The 21148-nt window shown below is 36.8% G+C and overlaps 1 protein-coding gene across 1 annotated transcript in view; it reads right to left on the bottom strand.

Annotated features, from left to right (window-relative positions):
- LOC105994894 (T-cell receptor-associated transmembrane adapter 1) overlaps positions 1-20928 on the bottom strand; it is a 31276-nt gene extending 10348 nt beyond the window's left edge. Inside the window, exons 1-3 of the mRNA XM_013028528.1 lie at positions 20768-20928; positions 10847-10957; positions 4211-4247 (exon numbers count right to left, since the gene is read on the bottom strand). Coding sequence (XP_012883982.1) covers positions 4211-4247; positions 10847-10957; positions 20768-20774 — 155 coding nt within the window. The 5' untranslated portion in view covers positions 20775-20928. The remainder of the gene's footprint in view (positions 1-4210; positions 4248-10846; positions 10958-20767) is intronic.
- Between the last annotated feature and the right edge of the window lie 220 nt (positions 20929-21148).

The following is a 21148-nucleotide window of genomic DNA, read 5'->3' as shown; positions in this document are numbered from 1 at the left end:
CCTCAGCTCTTCAGCTCAAGGCTAGTGCTCTACCACTTGAGCCACAGCGCCACTTCCGGCTTTTTTCTTTTTGCTTATGTGGTACTGAGGAATGGAACCCAGGGCCTCAGGCATGCAAGGCAAGCACTCTACCATTGAGCCACCTTCCCAGCACTTGGCCAATTTTCTTGTTCAATATCTTTCATCCTAATACCCAAATCATCAACCAGATATTTACTAAATGATGAAATTATAAGACTTCTATTATATATATTTTTTTTCTTTTTTCAGATAGGTTCTCACTCTCTCGGGCTAGCCTTCACCTTATGGTCTTCCTGCTTCAGCCTTCTGGGTGTTGCTATTACAGGTGTATGCCACCATACAGAGGGTGATTTACATCTTAATTGCCCTTCAAATGGCAAGTATCAAATCAATCATTGAATATATTACCTTCTGTTGTGTAGCTATACAGGTTTTTCTTTGTCTTATTTCTTGGAACAAACAAGAGATTATAATATGAACAAGTATTAGTTCATGTCAAAAAGGATATGTCAGGCTAAAGAATTTAAGTGATTTGAATTGTAACAAGCTAATGAGTTCAAAGTTAAGAATAGCCACACAATCAATAATCTTGTGAGTGAAGGCATCTATCTGCAGCCTAGATCCTGAATCTGCTAGAGGTTCTGTAATATAGAAGCCTTTTTTGTGTATGCCAGTCCTGGAGCTTGAACTCAAGGCATGGATACTGTCTCTGAGCTTTTTTGCTCAAAGCTAGTTCTCAGCCACTTGAGCCATAGCTCCACTTCAAGGTTGTGATGTTTAATCAATACCAGCTCCTGTTGGTATTGAACCTCAGTCCTCAGATCTCAGCCTCCTGAGTATCTAGGATTACAGCTATGAGCCACCAGCACCTGGCATAGAAAATAATTTTTAAAAGATCATTTACAGGTGAGATAGGCTTACCTTATCCAATTAGAAATGACCTTTGTTTTGCAAAGATCTTTCAGCCTTACCATCCTGAAGAAGTCTCTAGGAAATTCCTTTTGTTTCTTTTTTATTTTATTTTTGTGAACATACTGTACAGAGGGGTTACAATTACATGGGCAGGATAATACATACACTTCTTATCAAGCATTGCAGCCTCCTCCTTTGTTTACCCTTCACATCCCTTCCCAGCCTCCCCCCCATCCCCCTACCCAATCCTCCCCCCTCCACCAACGTTTTAAAGCTCTTTTCGACATGACAACTTGTACTTCTCATTGTTGCAACAGGTCCACCTGTATCCTTAAACAACTGGTTTTTCCCCTTCTCCTCCACAAGTTATACTGACATCAAATATAGTGAAAGCAGGGGTTATACTGTGGGGAAGGGACATACAAAGCAACAAGGAGATAATCTTATAAATGCGTTAGAAACAAATGCATGAAAAAAACATTAAAATACATACCTAAGGGTTCATTTTCCTAACATCATGTTATCTGACCTTTTCCGTTTGACTCATACACATACTAGATATTGCAAATAAGGAAACCATGGGACCTATGTTTCTTTGGGCCTGGCTTACTTCACTTAATATAATTCTTTCCAAGTCTTTCCATTTCCTAACAAATGGGGCAATGTCATTCTTTCTGATGGAGGCATAGAATTCCATTGTGTATATATACCACATTTTCTTGATCCATTCATCTACTGAGGGGCATCTGGGTTGGTTCCATATCTTAGCTATGGTAATAATGTTGCAATAAACATAGTTGTGTTGGTAGCTTTAGTGTGGTCTTGTTTGTAAACATTTGGGTAAATGCCCAAAAGTGGGATTGCTGGGTCATAGGGGAGCTCTATGTGAAGTCTTTTGAGGAACCTCCATACTGCTTTCCAAAGTGGTTGAACAAGTTTACATTCCCACCAACAATGAAGTAAGGTTCCTTTCTGTCCACATCCCCTCCAGCATCTGTTGTTGTTAGAGTTCTTGATTTTTGCCATTCTAACTGGAGTGAGGTGGTATCTCAATGTTGTTTTGATTTGCATTTCTTTTATGGCTAGGGAGGTTGAGCATTTCTTCATGTGTCTATTGGCCATCCTTCTTTCTTCTTCAGAGAAGTTTCTCTTTAAGTCTTTAGCCCACTTATTTATTGGGCAGTTGTTTCTTTGAGGATTTGTTGTTGGGGATTTAATATTTTGAGTTCCAAGTATATTTTAGATATGAGACCCTTGTCTGTTGTATGACTAGTAAAGATCTTCTCCCAATCCGTGGGCTTTCTATTGATCTTACTAGCTATGTCCTTTGCCATGCAGAAGCTCTGCAACTTCATGCAATCCCACTTGTCCAACCTTTCTTTGATTTGTTGTGTTTCCGGGTCTCTATTCAGAAAATTTCGGCCTGAGCCAAGGAGACCTAGGGTTTCTCCTATTCCATCCTGTAATGTTTTCAGAGTGTCTGCTTTGACTTGGAGGTCTTTGATCCATTTGGAGTTGATTTTGGTGCAGGGTGATATATAAGGATCTAGCTTTAGTTTTCTACAAGTAGTTAACCAATTTTTTTTTTCTCGGTTGTGGGGCTTGAACTCTGGGCCTGGGCGCTGTCCTTCAGCTCTTCAGCTCAAGGCAAGCGCTCTACCACTTGAGCTACAGTGCCACTTCCGGTTTTCTGGTGGTTTATTGGAGATAGGAGTCTCACGGTCTCTCCTGCCCGGGCTGGCTTTGAACCGCGATTCTCAGATCTCAGCCTCCTGAGTAGCTAGGATTACAGGCGTGAGCCACCAGCGCCCGGCTAGTTAACCAATTTTGCCAGCACCATTTGCTGAAGAGGCTGTCTTTCTTCCATTCTATTGTTTTAGCTCCCTTATCGAAGATTAGATGGCTATAGGTCTGTAGATTCATTTCTGGGTTTTCAATTCTATTCCATTGGTCCTGAGGTCTGTTCTTATGCCAGTACCAAGCTGTTTTGATTACTATGGCTTTGTAGTAGAGTTTGAAATTTGGTATTGATATTCCTCCAGCAGTGTTCTTTCCGTTGAGGAGCGTTTTTGCTATTCGGGGTCTTTTATTGTTCCATATGAATTTTTGGATTGCCTCTTCTATTTCCTTGGAAATTCCTTTTATTTTGATTTTTTTTATTTCTAAAATAGAATCCCCAGTAGAATGTACACATCTGGGTCAGAACATACCATCCCAAACTAACACTACTTTCCTATGATGCATAACAAAAAAACTCCCAAAATTATTTTAAACTTCTCGTAGTAAAATATCATAAGGCTAAAGATTAGTTCAGTGGCAAAGCACTTGACTAGTATGTTTGAGACCCTGAGTTAACTCTCTAGCACCACAAAAATAGAAAAGAAGAAAGGAATCAAAGTATCATGTAGATTGATTGTATTAAAGAGAATCCATAACTAAAATGTTATTTTAGAGTATTGATTCATCACATTTCCCTATTGAATGGCAATCACAAAAAATTGTTATGTGTGTGTGTATACACAATGTGTACATTGTTTTCTGAGTCAGTTTCCCTGTGTAGCCAAAGCTGGACTCATTATGGAACCCAATCTGGTCTTAAATTTGTGATATGGATGGCTTATTCTGCCCAGATTACAGATATTTACCACTACACATGGCAGTGTATCTCAAATTTTGTGAGGTACTAGTAGATTTTATTTTCTCCTGTAGATTCTGATGTACAGTCCAATTTTATATAAAAATAGATTTTTTTGTAGGTCGTGAACTCTGGGCTTGAATGCTGTCCCTCAGCTCTTCAGCTCAAGGCTAGCGCTCTACCACTTGAGCCACTGTACCACTTCTGGTTTTCTGAGTGGTTTATTGGAGATAAGAGTCTCACGGACTTTCTTGCCCCAGCTGGCTTAGAACCAGGATCCTCAGATCTCAGCCTCCTAAGTAGCTAGGTGTGAGCCATTGGCGTCCGGCTTTAGATTTCATTTTTAAACTTCCAATCTGAATCACAATCTTGGATACCTACTTCTGAAATGAGAATTCTACCCTAATTCTATATGCCTGGTTAGTATCTCATTTTATCTTCACCTAATCCTTTGTTTGACTTGGGATATATTAACAAGAAAGGTGAATAATAATAGTATAGTTTTTTTCTTCAGATGAGAGTAAAAGTTTATTTGATTTGAACAAAAATGCAACATCCTGAGCCAATGCTATAAGCAATATAGCATTTGTTGTTCTCCATTATTTGTTGGATTTTATAAGATCTGATTTGACTTTAACATACCTTGGAATGAAGCCATCAGAGTAGCCATAATTTTTATCTGAAAGATATATAAACATACAAATTAAGGGAAGCTTTGGCATATATTGCTGAGAATTCTACAGAATGTAGTGATAGGAGAGAGGTGGGCAAATAGAGAAGAGGAAGATCCATAAATCGTATGATGAAACAACCTTGTAAAAGAAATAGATGCTAATTAAAAGAAGACTGGAAACAAGAACAAATTATGACATTGCTTCAAACTAGAAGACATAATAGATATGGAATAAAAACATTTTCCCAACCTGACTGATATTTTGAAAAGATAATATGGACATTTCAAGTAAAAGTGCTTGAAACATTGAAGGTTTGTGCCTAGAAAGAGTGTTCATAAAAATATATATTAAAAAAGAGTGCTCATATAACATAAAAGAATAACTCTGAAATAGAGAATAGGGAAATAGAGAATAGCTGGATACAAGACCAACAAACAGGAGGAGGGAAAGACCACAAAGCTTTGTGCACAAAATGCAATAAAAACAGCAGTATAAAGGATACATATATGTACACTATGCTCAGATAGAAAGAAGGGGCCTAAAATATAGTGGGAAAAGGTAAGTAATGGGTAAAGGACATTATTCCATTAAGAGTAACTATATTGAAAGGGGACTTAAAAAGTTCAAGGGCACCATATTCCATGCTATTCTTAGAATTTTTAAATGTGTAATCTGGAGCTGGGCCATCAGTGCGTGGGTGATTTCAGTTTTACAGTTCTTGTATGAAGGTTAATAGACTGATCTCTTTAGATGGGAGTAGTAATGAAAAGTTCAGAGGTTAGAGCTAAGAATGAAGGGCAACAATCTCAGGCTCCTGAAAAAAGCTTGCTTTGTCATGAGGGTTTGGACGTTTATATAAAAATAAGTGGCATATTTCAATACTGCCTAGTTATTTCAATGATACTAACAAAATTTAAAAGCCTGTGCTGTATAACTAGTATATGTCTAGGACAAACAGAAAAGGTCAAAAGCTATGTACATATGACCATATAAGATGATGCTAAGAGAAATGAACCCCAAGATAGGGACAAAAGAGGTTTTATCTTTCTTGCTGTTGTTTCTAATGTATTTATAATGTACAATGTGATTTTTTTGTTTCTTTTGTATGTTCTTCCCCCATGGTACAACCCCTGTTTTCACTGTATTTGATTCCAGTGCCCTGCATCTTGTATATGCATTTTTCTAATTTGGGGAGGAGAAGGGAAGTAACAAAAAGCTGAAATAAAGATACAGGTTGTTCCATTGTATCAATGAGATGTACAAGACACTATGTTGAAAACGAACTTTACAACCTTGGGGTGGGGGGAAAGAGGAGTTTGGGAGGTGGGGAGGGAAGGGATAGTAGGAGAAAAACAAAGGAGGAGGTAACAATGCTCAATAGGAATTGTACCTTACTCATGTAACTGTAACCCATCTGTACAGTATCTTTACAATAAAAAGTCTATACAAAAAAAGCCTGTACTACAAAGCAGCCGAGTGTGCAAGATGGTGTGTGTAGGAGGAGCTAGGTGAGTTTTCCTTATCCTGACCTGTGATTCAGTGCAAAACTTGTGGTCAGGTTGATAGCAGGGAGGATGTGATGCATTTGCTTTTATGCTTTCACCTTTTATGCTTTCACCCATCTGTGCACAGTACATTGTAGCAAGAAATAACAGTCTATAACTTAAACTCCATAATAGAATCTTTCAGATTCATGTTCCATGCAAAATCGGAGAAAATATGTCATCGTTTTCTGGTGAATAGGGGCTATCCCAATAGGACTTTGATATATGTACAAAATCATGTACTCCTTTATCCTTATATCAGAGCAGAAGAGTTAGATAAATAATATTCTCTGGATTTAAAGGAGGAAACAGCAAATCCATCTCTATCAGAAAAAGAACTAGATATAATCCTCCCAAAGAACAGATTTGAACAAAGAATCACATAGAAATAAAAGGTGTATTTGGGAAGGAAGAGGAAAATACATTTCAAAGCCTCTACTTTGCGCTACAGAAAACATCAAGAAAGGGCTTATCTTGTCTATCTGATTTAATGGATAGATACTACATTGCTGCTAGATGGAGATTTTCATTTGTAAGCTATTTAATACAGTAACAAAACGTATTCACTGGCTGTTGGCCAAGGTGGAGTCATACCTTGCAAGTTTCTTAGCCACAAGAGTAGCACAATGATGTAAACAGAAAGTTCTGTGAGGCCATGTGCAGGAGCAGTGCATTCACAGACCAAATGGTAGTAAAGCTGGCTGATTAACAGAATCTCTGCTAGTCGCTCTGTGTAGGAGAAACAGAGCAGAGGGAGACCTCAAGGCCAGAAGGAAATGAACGGCTAATCCCAAATCTACCTGGAATCTCCGGATAAGAACAATAGTACTTTTTATTCATATTAAGTAGAAAGGATGGTGCAGTTTATTACTTGAACATGAAGAGGTTATCAAGAGGGGTTGGGGCAGATGAAAAACAGGAAAGTAGGAAGAGAACAAAAATATTGGTGGAGCATTGATAAACCAGAGTTAATTTGGGGTGTGTTAATTTACAAAGGACAAGATCTGGGTTAGTGGGATCCACCAGAGGGGATTCATGGCCGCTTACATCCCTGTGATCAGCTAAAGCTTTGCTCAAATTTCATAGAAAACTACAGAAGGTCAAAATGGACTTGAATATGATTTACACAAACACAGTTACTGCTAAAACTTAGTTATTGTACAGATTTGTTAACTAATATAGAGGTAGGGACAGGAAATGAAGCAAGAGCTGCAGAGGACCAGAAGGTAGGAGCAACCACAGAGCCAGAAGAACTGCTATTCACAAAAATGAGGGAAGGGCTGGGAAGGTGGCTCAGTGGTAGAGCGCTTGCCTTGCATGCCTGAGGTCCTGGGTTCGATTCCTCAGCATCACATAAGCAAAAAGAAAAAAGCCGGAAGTGGCGCTGTGGCTCAAGTGGTAGAGCGCTAGCCTTGAGCTGAAGAGCTGAGGGACAGTGCCCAGGCCCAGAGTTCAGGCCTCACGACCGGACCCCCTCCCCCCACCCAAAAAAAATGAGGAAATACTGGGAGAATAACATAAGGCCATAAGTACCCTTAAGTAATCATTTGTGGAAAGAGGGAAGGAAGTACCAGGGGCACTAGATATGGTCATGTGACTTATACCAGGCCAACAAACAAATATCAATATGCAACCTACAAATATTAGTACACTAAAACAGATGTATGTAGGTCTGTGTGTGTGTGTGTGTGTGTGTACATTAGAAGAACCCTATGGCCTAAGTACATGATCTGCTAGTTGAATATTAAAAGCAGAATACTAACTTACACCAAGATGGCTTCAAAAGTTGTGCTGTTTTTAAAAAATTTGAGATAATTGAGAAAGAGTTGAAGAACTATATCACAATTTTAAAATGTTTCCTTTTCTCACCACATTACTTTTAAGGCAGTGTAACAAGGGGTGGCATGCCGGGGAAAGAGGGGCTGGAACAAGTGTAAAACAAGTATGAAATCCAACCTAAAAATAACAAAAAAGTACTACATTTCTCTGTATAGGGACAATATGGTATGGCTGTAAATACTTAACATGCCAACATACAAATTACCAAAATTGAGCACTGTAAAACCTGTGCCATTGAGGTGTGTAAGATTCATATTGCCAAGTACTTCTGTGACAGAAGCAGCAGGTAAGTAACCTTAGACTGAGCCTGATCTTCACTGTGTTGATAGGGTTACTTGGAGTCTGTACCTGAATCTAAGTAATTCTATCCTCCTCCCCCCCAAATACCAAAGTTGTAAAGTTCAATTAGGACATAACGACTTGTACATCTCATTGTTGCAATGGATTGGGGGGGGGCGGGGACGGGGAGGATAGGATGGGAAGGGATGGGAAGGGGAAACAAAGGAGGAGGCTACAATGCTTGATAAGAAATATACTCATTATCTTGCCCATGTAATTGTAACCCTTCTGTACAGTATTTTCACAATAAATAAAAAGAATGAAAAATGAAAAAAAAATAATTCTATGTGATTTCCAGGGCTTGGAAATGACTCTGTAGGCTCATTTGACATTGGTCAAATTTTCTAGAGCAAGTTTAAGTTAGACACTCAGACTCACACTGCAAACATTATGTAACATTGTGAATTCATTAGAGGCTAACTGCATGTAAAGGCTGGGTCAGCTGATGCATTGCACACACTTGGAATCATGGCACCTTCTGATAAAGGCCAATTTCTGTCTATTCTATTGAAGGGGAAAAGTTGGCAGTATCAGTCTTCCTGGTCTTTCTTCCTATACCCTGGGAGTGTTAGTTCACAAGTGTTCTAGTTGTCTATTGCTTTTCTTTTCTTTTTCTTTTTTTTATTGTGAAAATACTGTACAGAGGGTTACAATTATATGGGCAAGATAATGAGTACATTTCTTATCAAGCATTGTAGCCTCCTCCTTTGTTTCCCCTTCCCATCCCTTCTCATCCTTCCCCCGCCCTCACACCCCATCCTCCTCTCCCCCCACCAATGTTGTAAAGTTCGTTTTCGACATTACCACTTGTATATCTCATTGTTGCGATGGATCCACCTTATCTCTAGTTAAACGATTTGTTTTTTTCCCTTCCCCTCCACAAATTATACCAACATCAAATACAGTGAAAGCAGGGGTTGGTTATACTGTGGGGGAGGGACATACAAAGCAACAAAGAAATAATCTTTTAAATGTGCTAGAAACAATCGCATGAAAGAAAAAAAGCATTTGAATACATATCTTAGGGTTCATTTCCCTAACATCAACTTATCTGATCTTTTCTGCTTGATTCAGACATATACTAGTTATTGCAAATAAGGGAAACCATGGGAACCTATGTTTCTTTGGGCCTGGCTTACTTCACTTAATATAATTTTTTCCAAACCTTTCCATTCTTTCTGATGGAGGCATAGAATTCCATTGTGTATATATACAATATTTTCTTGATCCATTCATCTACTGAGGCCCCCATAAACAGGCAGAAGTTGCAATCCTGATATCAGATAAAATAGACTTCAAATTAAGAAGAGATAAAGAAGGTAGCTACATACTAATTAAAGGATCTCTCCTTCAGGAGGATATTACAATTCTAAATATCTATTCGCCAAACAACAGAGCACCCAAATTCATCCAAGAAACACTACTTTCCCTCAAATCCCACATAGATCCAAAGACATTAATTGTTGGGGACTTTAACATACCACTTTCCCCACTAGATAGATCAACTCTGCAAAAACTCAACAGGGAAACCACAGATCTAAACAACTGCATAGATCAACTAGATTTAATAGACATCTACCAAATATTTCACCCAGCAGCAGCAGAATACATGTTTTTCTCAGCAGCACATGGAACATTTTCCAAAATAGACCACATTTTAGGCCACAAAGCAAACTTGTCCAAATTCAGAAACATTGAAGTTATACCTTGCATTCTTTCAGACCACAAGGGAATAAAATTAGAACTCAACACCAAAAGCCACCAAAGAAAGTCCGGCATCACATGGAGGCTGAACAACACACTGCTGAATCATGAGTGGGTCACTGAAGAGATTAGAAAAGAAATTCAAATTTCATGCTATTCAACAAAAATGAGCACACAAATTACCAGCTCCTTTGGGCACAGCAAAGGCAGTACTCAGAGGAAGTTTATAGCTCTGAGTTCCTACATCAACAAATTGGAGAGATCTGAAACCAAAAAATTTAATGAGACATCTGAACCTCCTTGAAAAAGAGCAGCAAGATAAACCCCAATCCAGTAGACAGAAAGAAATAATTAAAATTAAATCAGAATTAAACGAATTAGAATCCAAAAAAAACATAGAATCAACAAAACAAAGTGTTGGTTCTTCGAAAAAATAACAAAATTGACAGACCCTTAGCAAATCTTATCAGAAAAAGAAGAGAACACACCCAAATAAACTCAAAGATGAGAATGGAAACATCACCACAGAAACAACCAAGATTCAGAACATTATAAGGGAATACTTCTCTAAACTAGCAAAAATTGACATGCCGAAACTAAACCAAGATGAGTTAAACCATCTTAACAGGCCCATATCAAACATTGAAATAGAAACAGCAATAAGAGACCTCCCGTCTAAGAAAAGCCCAGGACCAGATGGTTTTACAGCGGAATTCTACAAGGCCTTCAAAGTAGAGCTCACACCAATTGTCTATTGCTTTTCCAGGCTTCTTCTACGCTGCTCCAGCCTGTGACAGTACAGATGGTCCTGAGAAAGTTGAGTAGTTTGAGTGGAGCCTTGAGGAGCTGCTCTTCACTGTTCTTACCATGTAGCAAGGGAGAACCTTCATGTCGATAGGTACTCCAACATAGATTGTGATTTTATGGTTAGTTCAGTTGGGGAAGGATGATCCCTTCTGAATATGTACCCTAAGTCAGAGTTAAAGCTGAATTTGGGGGATATTTTCTAATTCAGAGAAGTTTCAGAATAAAAAGAAAGCACCAAATAGATTTCTATAGACAAAAAAGTAACCTTTTATAGGACATTTATAAAATTGTCTACTTCAGTAGATTTTTCCAATGACTTTATAGTACCCACCCAAGCAGGTACTACATAACTATTTGTCAAAATGCCTTACCTTGTCGCTGCTTTTCTATGTAGTGGGAAATATTGAAGGTCAGTGATATAATCAGAGCCAATCCCAAGAGGGCTAAAAGTCCCCAGAAAAAGAAGGGGCATCCAGAGTTTCCTGCAAACAATAATAGACACCCCTATGATATATTAATGATGCCATATTAGTTTTGGTCACAAAACCATTGAAATTATTTATAATGATGGACAAAAGGCTCTGGGAAAATTTATTAACATTGACAAACAAAGGTGTCTTGAAAATTTCAAAGTAAGTGTTGGTGATGTCCTTAAATTTAGTACAGGCAAAAGGTAGCAAGAGGTTTTTTTTGTTTGTTTGGTGGTTTTGGTTTTACATTTTTGGTGTTGATAAAATGAAAATTAATTCAGTCTGGGTAATAAAATATGGCCAGTGGTGAATACAAAAATAGTTCAAAAGTTTAAAAAGAATTCTTATTATCAAGACTCGTGTTTTACTACACTTTCCCATTCACCTCATTTTTAGTCCAAAATTATATGTAATTTCCTTATTTGCAGAAAACTACCAGTTCCCTTCCACTGATCCTAATAGTGTGAATCACAGTAACACAATTTCTTAGTACTGATCACAAAGAGTTTTTCTGATATATTTATAGCTCCATTAATGGACAACAGAATTCATATTGCTTCTTTTTCCCCCAAGGCCTCTCTAGTTTCATTTCAGAAACATAAAAAGGAGCTTATGGGCTTTTATCTGTTAGTTGAACTTGACAATTCAGTTATTTCTACAGAAATGTGATTACTGAGATATTATCTTGATTACAGATACCTTAGTACCCCTATCATCATATGACCACATTATATGCTGACCCCAGAAAAGTAACTAGTAATCCAATATTGTATCTTCATATATTCAACCAATATATAATAACAACCTGGATCAGATTTATGTCCTATACTAGAAAATTAAAGATTTGAAAAAAAAGGAAACAGAAGCAAAACCTTTGCTCTCAAAACATCAAGAACATCTAAGTTGGGACATAGATGTTAAACACATAAGTCGGATTGCAGGGGGCAAATAGCTTGAAAATAACTGAAACAGAGATCATAATTCTTCATGTCCAGTCCCAATTCTCTCATTAAATGAGGCATTCTTATTATTGAACTTAGTGTATTGGGGGATTCTTTATTATGTTAGTACATTATTTTAATGGCTGCCTAGAGCTTTACAGAGTTGTTATAATAATTCTAGCCATTTGTCTAAAATAGACACGCTAATTTTTTTTAAAAAGTAATAATGCAGAAAACACTACTGGATACTTCATGCTCAGCTTTATCTATTCATGAAGTTCCTAAGAATAGAATTGTTGTATCAAATGGTAGATTGAGAATATTTAAGACAAGTGTTAAGAAACAGATGGCTCCCTACCCTCTTGTCTTCTCCTTCCCCACACTGATATTATCTTCCACCTGGTTAATTTAACTGTAACTGTGCTAAAGGAAACCAACAAACTGGCTCCCTTGTCAGCTAGGATTGAGTTTTCGTCTCTTCACAGTACAGAAATAAAAGAATGATCTGTTATTAGAGATTCTTGCTCTTTTATTCTTTTATTTATTTACTTGTTACTTAATTTGTTTATATTAATTGTACAAAGGGGTTTTGTTGCAATATTCCAATACGTGTATATAATATACTTTGATATACCATTCAAACATTTATGATCTATCTAAATGCAGTTCTAAATTTATCCCCATAATAAGACAATTTGAGGGCTCTCACTATAAATTCTACTGAAGTTTATCTCAGCTATTATGTCAAGTTATTCAGTCAACCAGGCCTAGGCACACTCTTCCTCTACACTCACTATGTGTGATGACATGTAAATTGATTTTAATTGCTATGAAAAGGCCAGATGACTTCCTGTTGCTGTTGTGATGAGCTCATGTACTGTGAATGGAAAATTCAGTGACACTAACCCCACAGAAGAAATCCCTTCTGCAGTGAATAGTACATGGCAGTACAAAGTGACCTCTTGTGGTTTTTGCTGGATTATCACTTTCTTACACATATGATAAACAAATAAAATGTTATCTGACTGCTTATATTATCAGAAAGACTTCTGCTCAACAATGGGACATAAGTAATTAAATTTTGATGGAGTCAAAAGTTATATGCAGAATTTTGACTAAAGGGAGGGGTCAGTACTCCTAACATCAACTTCCAAACTTTTCCATGTTTATTTTGAACGTATTTATTAGCATTTATCAGTTTTATAATCGGGCTTCATTGTGATGATTTCCATATATGCCTACAATGTACCCTGATCAAATTCACATACTTTTTCTTTTTCTTTTCATATCCATTTTCTCTGTCCATTGTTCTCTGCTCCACTTCTTTAAAATTTTCAGCTAGCCTCATTTTCTGTTTTCATGTGTCTATAAAGTACTCCAGCGATGTTTCAAAAACCTCCTCCACCCTCTCTGTCCACTCTTCCCCCTTCTGCCAGTACCTACTTCATCAAAAGAACCTGCTTTACTCTCCTATTATTCATTTTATACTTTGTATTAATTGTACAAAGGGGTTTCATTATACATCAATATATTATATTTAATCCACCTATTTTACTATTCTCTCTTTCCCCATAACCACATTTAGAAATCGTCATAAGAAGAGGTATAGGATTCAATTATGCCAGCAATATTGTTTACTCTTCTATCAGTAATTTCTCACAGTGGTTTAAATCTGCAACCACAATACCCTGCAACATTCTACTGTATGAACTTTCCACAGCTTACTTAAGCCATCTTTCTTATTAAATACTTAAGTGGCTTCTATGTTTTAATTATTATAAGCAAATGTTTCAATATTATGATGAATCTTCCATAGCTAAACTAGACATAAGCCTTAATTTTTAGGTTAATGTTTTTGAAAAGAAATGAGTGGATCCAAGACTATACAGAACTTAAAAAACCTTGATCAATATCTTACTATTCAAGGTTCTAAAGATTAAAAACAGTTTTTGTTTGCTGGGAATGTGGCTTAGTGGTAGAGTGCTTGCCTATCATGCATGAAGCCCTGGTTCAGTTCCTCAGTACCACAGAAATAGAAAGAGCCAGAAGTGGTGCTGTGGCTGAAATGGTAGAGTGCTAGCCTTGAGCAAAAGAAGCTCAGGGACAGTGCCCAGACCCTGAGTTCAAGCCCCAGGACTGGCAAATAAAAAAGTATTTTTTTAAGTTTTAATACATTACATCTTCTCAGGTTAGTCTGGCTCTGTTCCAAATTCATTCAGTTGCCACTGGCTTTAATATTTATTCTGAGTTCAGTTAATTTGTACTATATTAAAGTCCACTGCTGATCAACCTACACCTCATACTACACTAAGCTCAAATGCTCTCCTCCATGGCTTCCAGAGAAAGTCATCCCTTTTAGTTTTTCCTGTAACCTATGACAGAGGTTGTTCTGAAGTATGTGACTGATAATAAACATTTTTGGAACATAGAGGACATTATGCTTTTCTTTCCTCATCAAAAATTATTTTCAGCAAACACTACTTTAGAGTTGTTGACAATCTTTTGGGAGTTGTCTGCCTACCAATTATCTGCCAGGCACCAATCATTTTTGAAGCACTTGCTGTTTTCTGTAGATCCCACCCCGCTTGTCAAGGCCTGATCTCTCTATATCTTTGCCACTTTGCTATTTTCTACAGCAGTTACACACACAGAAATGGTTGTGCTTTGAGTTAATGAAATATATTCCAAAAAATCAAACTTCAAGGAAGCAAAAGCCCTAACCTTATTTTTAAAATTATACTAAATCTAACTATGAATCATGCTATCAATTTACAAAATTATTTTCTAAATGATGTTTCACTTTCTCCAGTCCAATTAAAGAGATCATTGAAGTAGCTTATAGCTCATTAATAGCTATAATAGATATAGATATAATTTTGTCTTCAGCTACTAAGAAACTACAAAGCACCTTATACTAAAAGCTTTAAGGAAACCCCTAATAATTGTCCTGAATATGTCAGTGATGCTAAGGTAAGAATTCAAAACACTCTGCACATTCTTTCAGGGCTCTGCTTCATCATTTACTTAAATAGTAAATTGTTTCACATATGCAATTGGAGACCTTTTGAAGTATAAGCATTATCTAACTGGAAAATGGTTTAGACATAGTAGGTATAGGTAAGCATGACCATCAATTTCCCTGTGATTTTTATTTTATTTTGTTTTATTTTTGCTGAACTCTGGTCCTGGGTGCTGTCCCTGAGCCTCTTTGTGATCAAGGCTAGTGCTCTACCATTTGATCCGCAGCACCGCTTCTGGATTATTCTGAGTGCTATATTGGAGATAAGAGTCTCATGGACTTTTCCTGCTTTCTGTGATTCTCAGACCTCAGCCTTCTGAGTAGCTAGGATTACAGGCATGAGCCACTGGCACCTAGCTTTGCTGTGATTTTAGGAATCTGTAAAACCTAGTATTTCTGTTTTCTGAGAATTTTTCCTTAGTAATATTATCTAAGCTTTAAGTAAAAGAATTTCCATGTAGAAGCTTCACGACATTGTTGATATCTTTCAAACTTTTTTGATTATGAACAATAAATCCTCTATTTTGAAAAAACAGATTCAGAAGAATATATACAAATTCTATCTCTCTCTCTCTTTCTCTCTCTCTCTCTCTGTCTCTATTCCCTTTGCCTATAATTCTCCATTTTCTGCATAAACATCTCTATATCCCTATGGGTCTCTACTTAATATAGAGTACATCTTATAATATTAGGTGCACAGCACACTTGGGACTATTTTCCCCCAAAGAGCAATATTTAACTTCATTATCTATGAATAATAATTACATTCATTTATATAGTTTTTACCAATTTAAAAGTAATTCCCACGCAATTTGTATTTGGCTATTTATCTGCTAAAAAGCCAAAGGCCTTGAGAAATTACTAGTAAAGCAATGGGAATGATTTTCATTAGGCAAATCATGATTTAAGTTTCTCTCCAGCTTTCAACCACCAGAGGCTAATAGTGGTGCATTTAATTATAAGACCTCTGACTTTCTGAAAACCAGCAGTAATTGGCAGGTACTATGTTCAGAGTTCACAGTTGCAGGTACTCTGGAAAGAAACCCAACTAAGCAAGTATAATGGCTTTCTGCTGACAGTTTTGATTCATACAGAAGCCTTTATTTAAACAATTAATAAGTGAAATAATAAATATAGTGTTTTACTTGCTTCAATCTACAGACTATCATTGACTAGGACAAGCATATGCATTTATAGTACATAGTCTCTTTTAATGGCCTCCTTTGGCTTCTATACCATACCAAAGATATGAACAACTCTTTGTATTCCATGAGTGTGAATATTTAATTTAGGTACCAAGAGGTTAAAGAAAAAGATTAATAATACAATCATCATAGATGTGTGTGTGTGTGTATGCACATGCCTGTGCGTGTATGTGTGCACAGTGGTCCTGGGCCTTTAACTCAGGGCCTGGGTGCTGTTCCTGAGCTTTATTTGCCCAAAGGTAGCTTTCTATTGCTTAAGTCACAGCTCCACTTTTGGCTTTTTTTTGGTGGTTAATTGGAGATATGAGTCACATGAACTTTCCTACCTGCCCTGGCTTTGAACCACAATCCTCAGATCTCAGCCTTTTGAGTAGCTAGGACTCATACATTTTTCTTTTATAATAGTTTTTACTATCGCATGGTTTGGGGCATGGTACACCATCACTATTCCAATACTTTCAACTACCATTGATGAGCACAGCACTGTCATCAATAAAAGGTGTTAGAACAACAGAGATTATCATAGGAGGACCCTCTCATCGTAGTTCTAGGATTTCAAGTAAATAACATTGATTGCTGTAAAATCCACAGCCCATTGACTTGAAATGAATGGTCTCTTACAAGACACAGTACTTGAGATGTGAATGGTATGGTTTTCACTACAGGCTGTGATAGAAACAAGAAAAAGAGCAGTGCTGGCTCCACAGTGACTATTTTTAAACAAAATGAGAGGTTGGAGTTCCTGTCTTTATCTTTGGGGCTCGAAGGCCTCCTTTTTCTAATACATCATGATGCCTCCAAGTTAATACCTACTGAGTCTAACCAAAGAGACCACACAGAAGGGAGTAAGCAGGGGGGGAAACAAAATTTAAGAATAAGTTAAGATTTCTCCTAAGTTATAATTCTTGTTGCTGTTGCAATAAAACTTTACTTTGAATTTATTTTTTTTGGGGGGGGGGTTCCGGTTGTGAGGCCTGAACTCTGGGCCTGGGTGCTGTCCCTCAGCTCTTCAGCTCAAGGCTAGCGCTCTACCACTTGAGCCACAGCACCACTTCCGGCTTTTTTCTTTTAGCTTATGTGGTGCTGAGGAATGGAACCCAGGGCCTCAGGCATGCAAGGCAAGCGCTCTACCACCGAGCCACCTTCCCAGCCCATACTTTGAATTTCTTAAATTCAGAAATCCTATTGTGATTGACATGCCACCAAAAGGCCAACTGTAGATGAACCTTTTTTTGATCTGTATTTAGTTGCACTCTTTTATACATCTACTTACTGCTTCTTCTTAGAGAGGCACCTTGGAAAGACTTTCTGATGAAAGCTCAGCTGTGTGAATCTTTCATCCCTCCAAATACTTAACGATGTTCTATTTTAACTTCTATTTGATTTCTCAATTTTTTTTACTTTTTAATTTAAATGTGCTAGGTCTACTGTGACTCTGCCTCTGATCTGTAATGCTGGCTACAAAGGAGTCAGAGATTCAGAGGATCACAGATCAAGGCCGGCTTTAGAAAAGTCTATGGAACCCCATCTCAGCCAATAAAAGCAGAACACAAGGGTGTACTCCTGTTATCCCAGGTATTTGAAAGTGTATCTAGGTGGACAACTTTCCTAGTCGGTCCAGGAAAAAATTTGAGACCTTATTTTAAAAAATAATGAACACAAAAAGGAGTCTGGCTCAAGTGGTAGAGTACCTACCCAGAAAGCATAGGCACTGAGTTCAAACCTCAGTACCACCACAAAACAGAGATAATAAAATGAACATTTCAAAATGCATGGAAAATTATCCAATGAGATAAGCAAATTGTGAGCATATGCCTATCAGCGTTGTGACCTTTATACAACTATATTTCCTAGATTGACTTTTCTTGAAAATCACTGCTGAAATGTTGTCTTTGGCCAATTTTTTACTTAATAACACCTGAGTTTAAAATGTAATTCATAAATTAATCCTATCTAGTCTCTAAAACAAGGATTGCAGGGAAAAACTGGGAGAGCATGAGGGAAGAGGTGACATTGCCCCAAAATAAATGAACTCATAGCTGAGCACCCATGTCTCATGCCTATAATCCTAGCTACTCAGGCTGAGGCCAGAGGATTGTAGTTGGAAGCCAACCCAGGCAGAGAAGTCCACGAAACTCTTATCTTCAGTAAACTACTCAGAAAAAGTCAGAAGTGGCACTGTGGCTCAAGTGGTAGAGTGCTAGCCTTGAGCACAAATTGGCTCAGGGACAGCACTCAGGCCGAGTTCAAGTCCAAGGACCAGCAAAAGAAAAAAAGAAATGTACTCATTACCTGACTTACGTAACTGAAACCCTACTGTATATCACCTTTATAATAACAATTTTAAAAGTATAACTCTTTTCAAAGGAAAACAGAACTGGATAAAAACATGAGAAACCTCTTAAAAATGTCTAAACTAAATGGTGAATCGTTTAAATTAGGAATTGTTCTCAGAGTTTCATTAGCTCATACTGATTTTATGTGATAGCAGAAACAGTAGGAATTATAACACCAACATATTTACTGATGGTATCATGACAACAGAAACAATGGCAGGGAAAAAAAAGGAAAAATATGGGACTTGTCATTTCATATACTTTCTACAAATAACCATGCTGTGTGCTCAAATTTATTATCTTTTTTATTTTACCTATTTAAATATGCAAACTTATCATCTATTTCTTTTCTTTCATATTGAATTTGTCTTTGTTTTGTTTTGGCTTCTATGATTTCTGAGGCTTTGAAGTCAAAATCTTTATATTTGCAAGTTGTCCGTGGAACTGTTTTTTGTTTGTTTTTTTTTAAGCTTTTTATTGTGAAAATACCATACAGAGGAGTTACAATTACATGAGCAAGGCAATGAGTACATTTCTTATCAAGCATTGTTGCCTCCTCCTTTGTTTTTCTCCTACCACCCCTGCCCTCCCATCTTCAAGACTACACTCCCCCCCCCACCCCTCCATCTCCTCCTCATCCCCCCCGCCCAAAGTTTTAAAGTTCGTTTTTCGTTTTTCGACATATGACATAGCATCTTGCACATCTCATTGTTGCAGTGGAGAAGTTTAGTTTTATCCTGTCTCTCCTAAATGTAGAGTGGATTACTTCTATCACCCCTCCCAAGCTCCCCATCATCCTCAGCTCATGGCAGTTGCACATGGTACTGCTGGGCCTGTTTCTTGCAGGAGACTAGCAAAACAGAGTCTAGCTTTTTGTAATTTGCTAGCATATGAACTTAGGAGAGAAATGTCAAAATTATATATTAGCTTACTTTCCTTCTGTGAGTTATAAATCAATTGATTTTTAAGATCCATAAAACAAAATACTGATAAGCAAATTCATAGAAATTAAAACACATGGTATCTTTACCCCATAACTACCTCTGTATGAATTAATGTTCAATTATTATCCGCACAATAATTAGGCAAAAGATACAATCAGGCAACTCACATATTCAGGAATTTTAGGCAGTGTAAAAACCCCTGCAGAATATGTTCAATGCTCAACCACACTATGTCAATTAATGTGTATTCAACAATGTTGAATTTATGAAATAGTTGAAATGAGACTAGTCTGTTGACAAGCAAATTATAATGAGACTGAATTGGCATCACTCTTGGAAAGACAATTTGGTAATAGTGAGACTTCGTAATACCATATTCTGTAATTGCAGTTCTAGCTCTTTCCTCCAAATAAGCCTTAATACAAAAACAGCTATAGAGTTGTTCATTTTTCTGTCATTTAGAACATTAAAACCCTGGATAAAACATAATTATCTAGCAATAAGAGAATGACTAAGTAAATTGTAATTAACACAATAGAGACCATGTTGTGCATTTATTTAAAATGATTAGGCAGAAGTTATAATCAAAAATGAAATGGCTGTGTTATAATGTTACTGAAAAAAGCTGGGTTCATGGTTTTATCTATATTATTATTTCAGTTATGCAAAGCAAGCTGTGTGGAATGCCTAGAAACAAAAATTGGGGAAAATGGGACAAAGCATTTTGCATTTTTAAGGTGATGGGGAAATATATATGATATTTTTCTTTTACATATCTCAAAATTCTATTCTACATGATGTGAATTTTTTTTACAACAAAGACATATTTGTTAAAGTAAGAGGGATACAGGAGGAATGAGACAGCAACTTAGATTCATAAAAGAAAATTGGTGTAGGTCTAGCCCTTTCCAGAACTCTTGTTCTAGCCCAACCAGCTGGATTTTCACCTGTTTTTTGCTAAGTCAGTTGAATTGACTCCTGAGAATTGAATTGAGTTTCAGGAAGATACTATAGCACCTAATTTCTAAAGAATCAGAATACAGTTATTTCCCAGCTACTTTATATATAAAGTAATGAAAGAAGAACATGCACAGTCAACAAACAATTCTTTAATAATCACAAGGACTTCAAACAGCGTAGCTGCTAATGAACTTAACAAATACAAAAAGCTTTATGTTATCAAACACCATTCATGTTTTTTTCTTTTATGAAGAAATACTTACACGCCCTAAAGTATTTCAAAATAATTTCTAATTATTCTAAAAGTTACTCATATTTAAAAATAATTGTGTTATTTATTTTCCAAATTGTTTTGAAACTAAATAAGTGAACTTTAAGGCATAGAAATAGAACACAAACATTAAAAATGCCACTTACCTGACATGCTTTTTCCTCCCCAGAAAACTTGTTAGGTAGCCATAAAGCAAAAGGATGAACTCAGAATTCTCACAACCAACTTTTTTTCTAAGTAGTTTCTCTGCTATGTTAGAAGCAACATGAAACTAAAACTTAGCTTTATAACTGCCTCAGGTTTCTTTCTCTCTCTTTCTCTCTCTCTCTCTTTCTCTCTCTCTCTCATATTTCTTAAAAATTTTTTGTGTGTACTTTGTTCAGTTACAAACAGGAAATGTGGTGATGTACGCTTCTAGAGTTTAGATCAGAAACTAGTAGACTTGAATTGTTGTGTTACATGGGAAGAGTATCTGTACTGGTGCATTTGAATTTTTACCAATACCTGAGTCAAATTTAAAAATTGAT

The sequence above is a fragment of the Dipodomys ordii genome, unplaced genomic scaffold, assembly GCF_000151885.1.
Source record: "Dipodomys ordii isolate 6190 unplaced genomic scaffold, Dord_2.0 Scaffold111, whole genome shotgun sequence".
NCBI lineage: Eukaryota > Metazoa > Chordata > Mammalia > Rodentia > Heteromyidae > Dipodomys > Dipodomys ordii.
The sequence above is the reverse complement of the archived record's forward strand: the minus strand, read 5'-3'. Positions and strand labels throughout refer to the sequence as shown.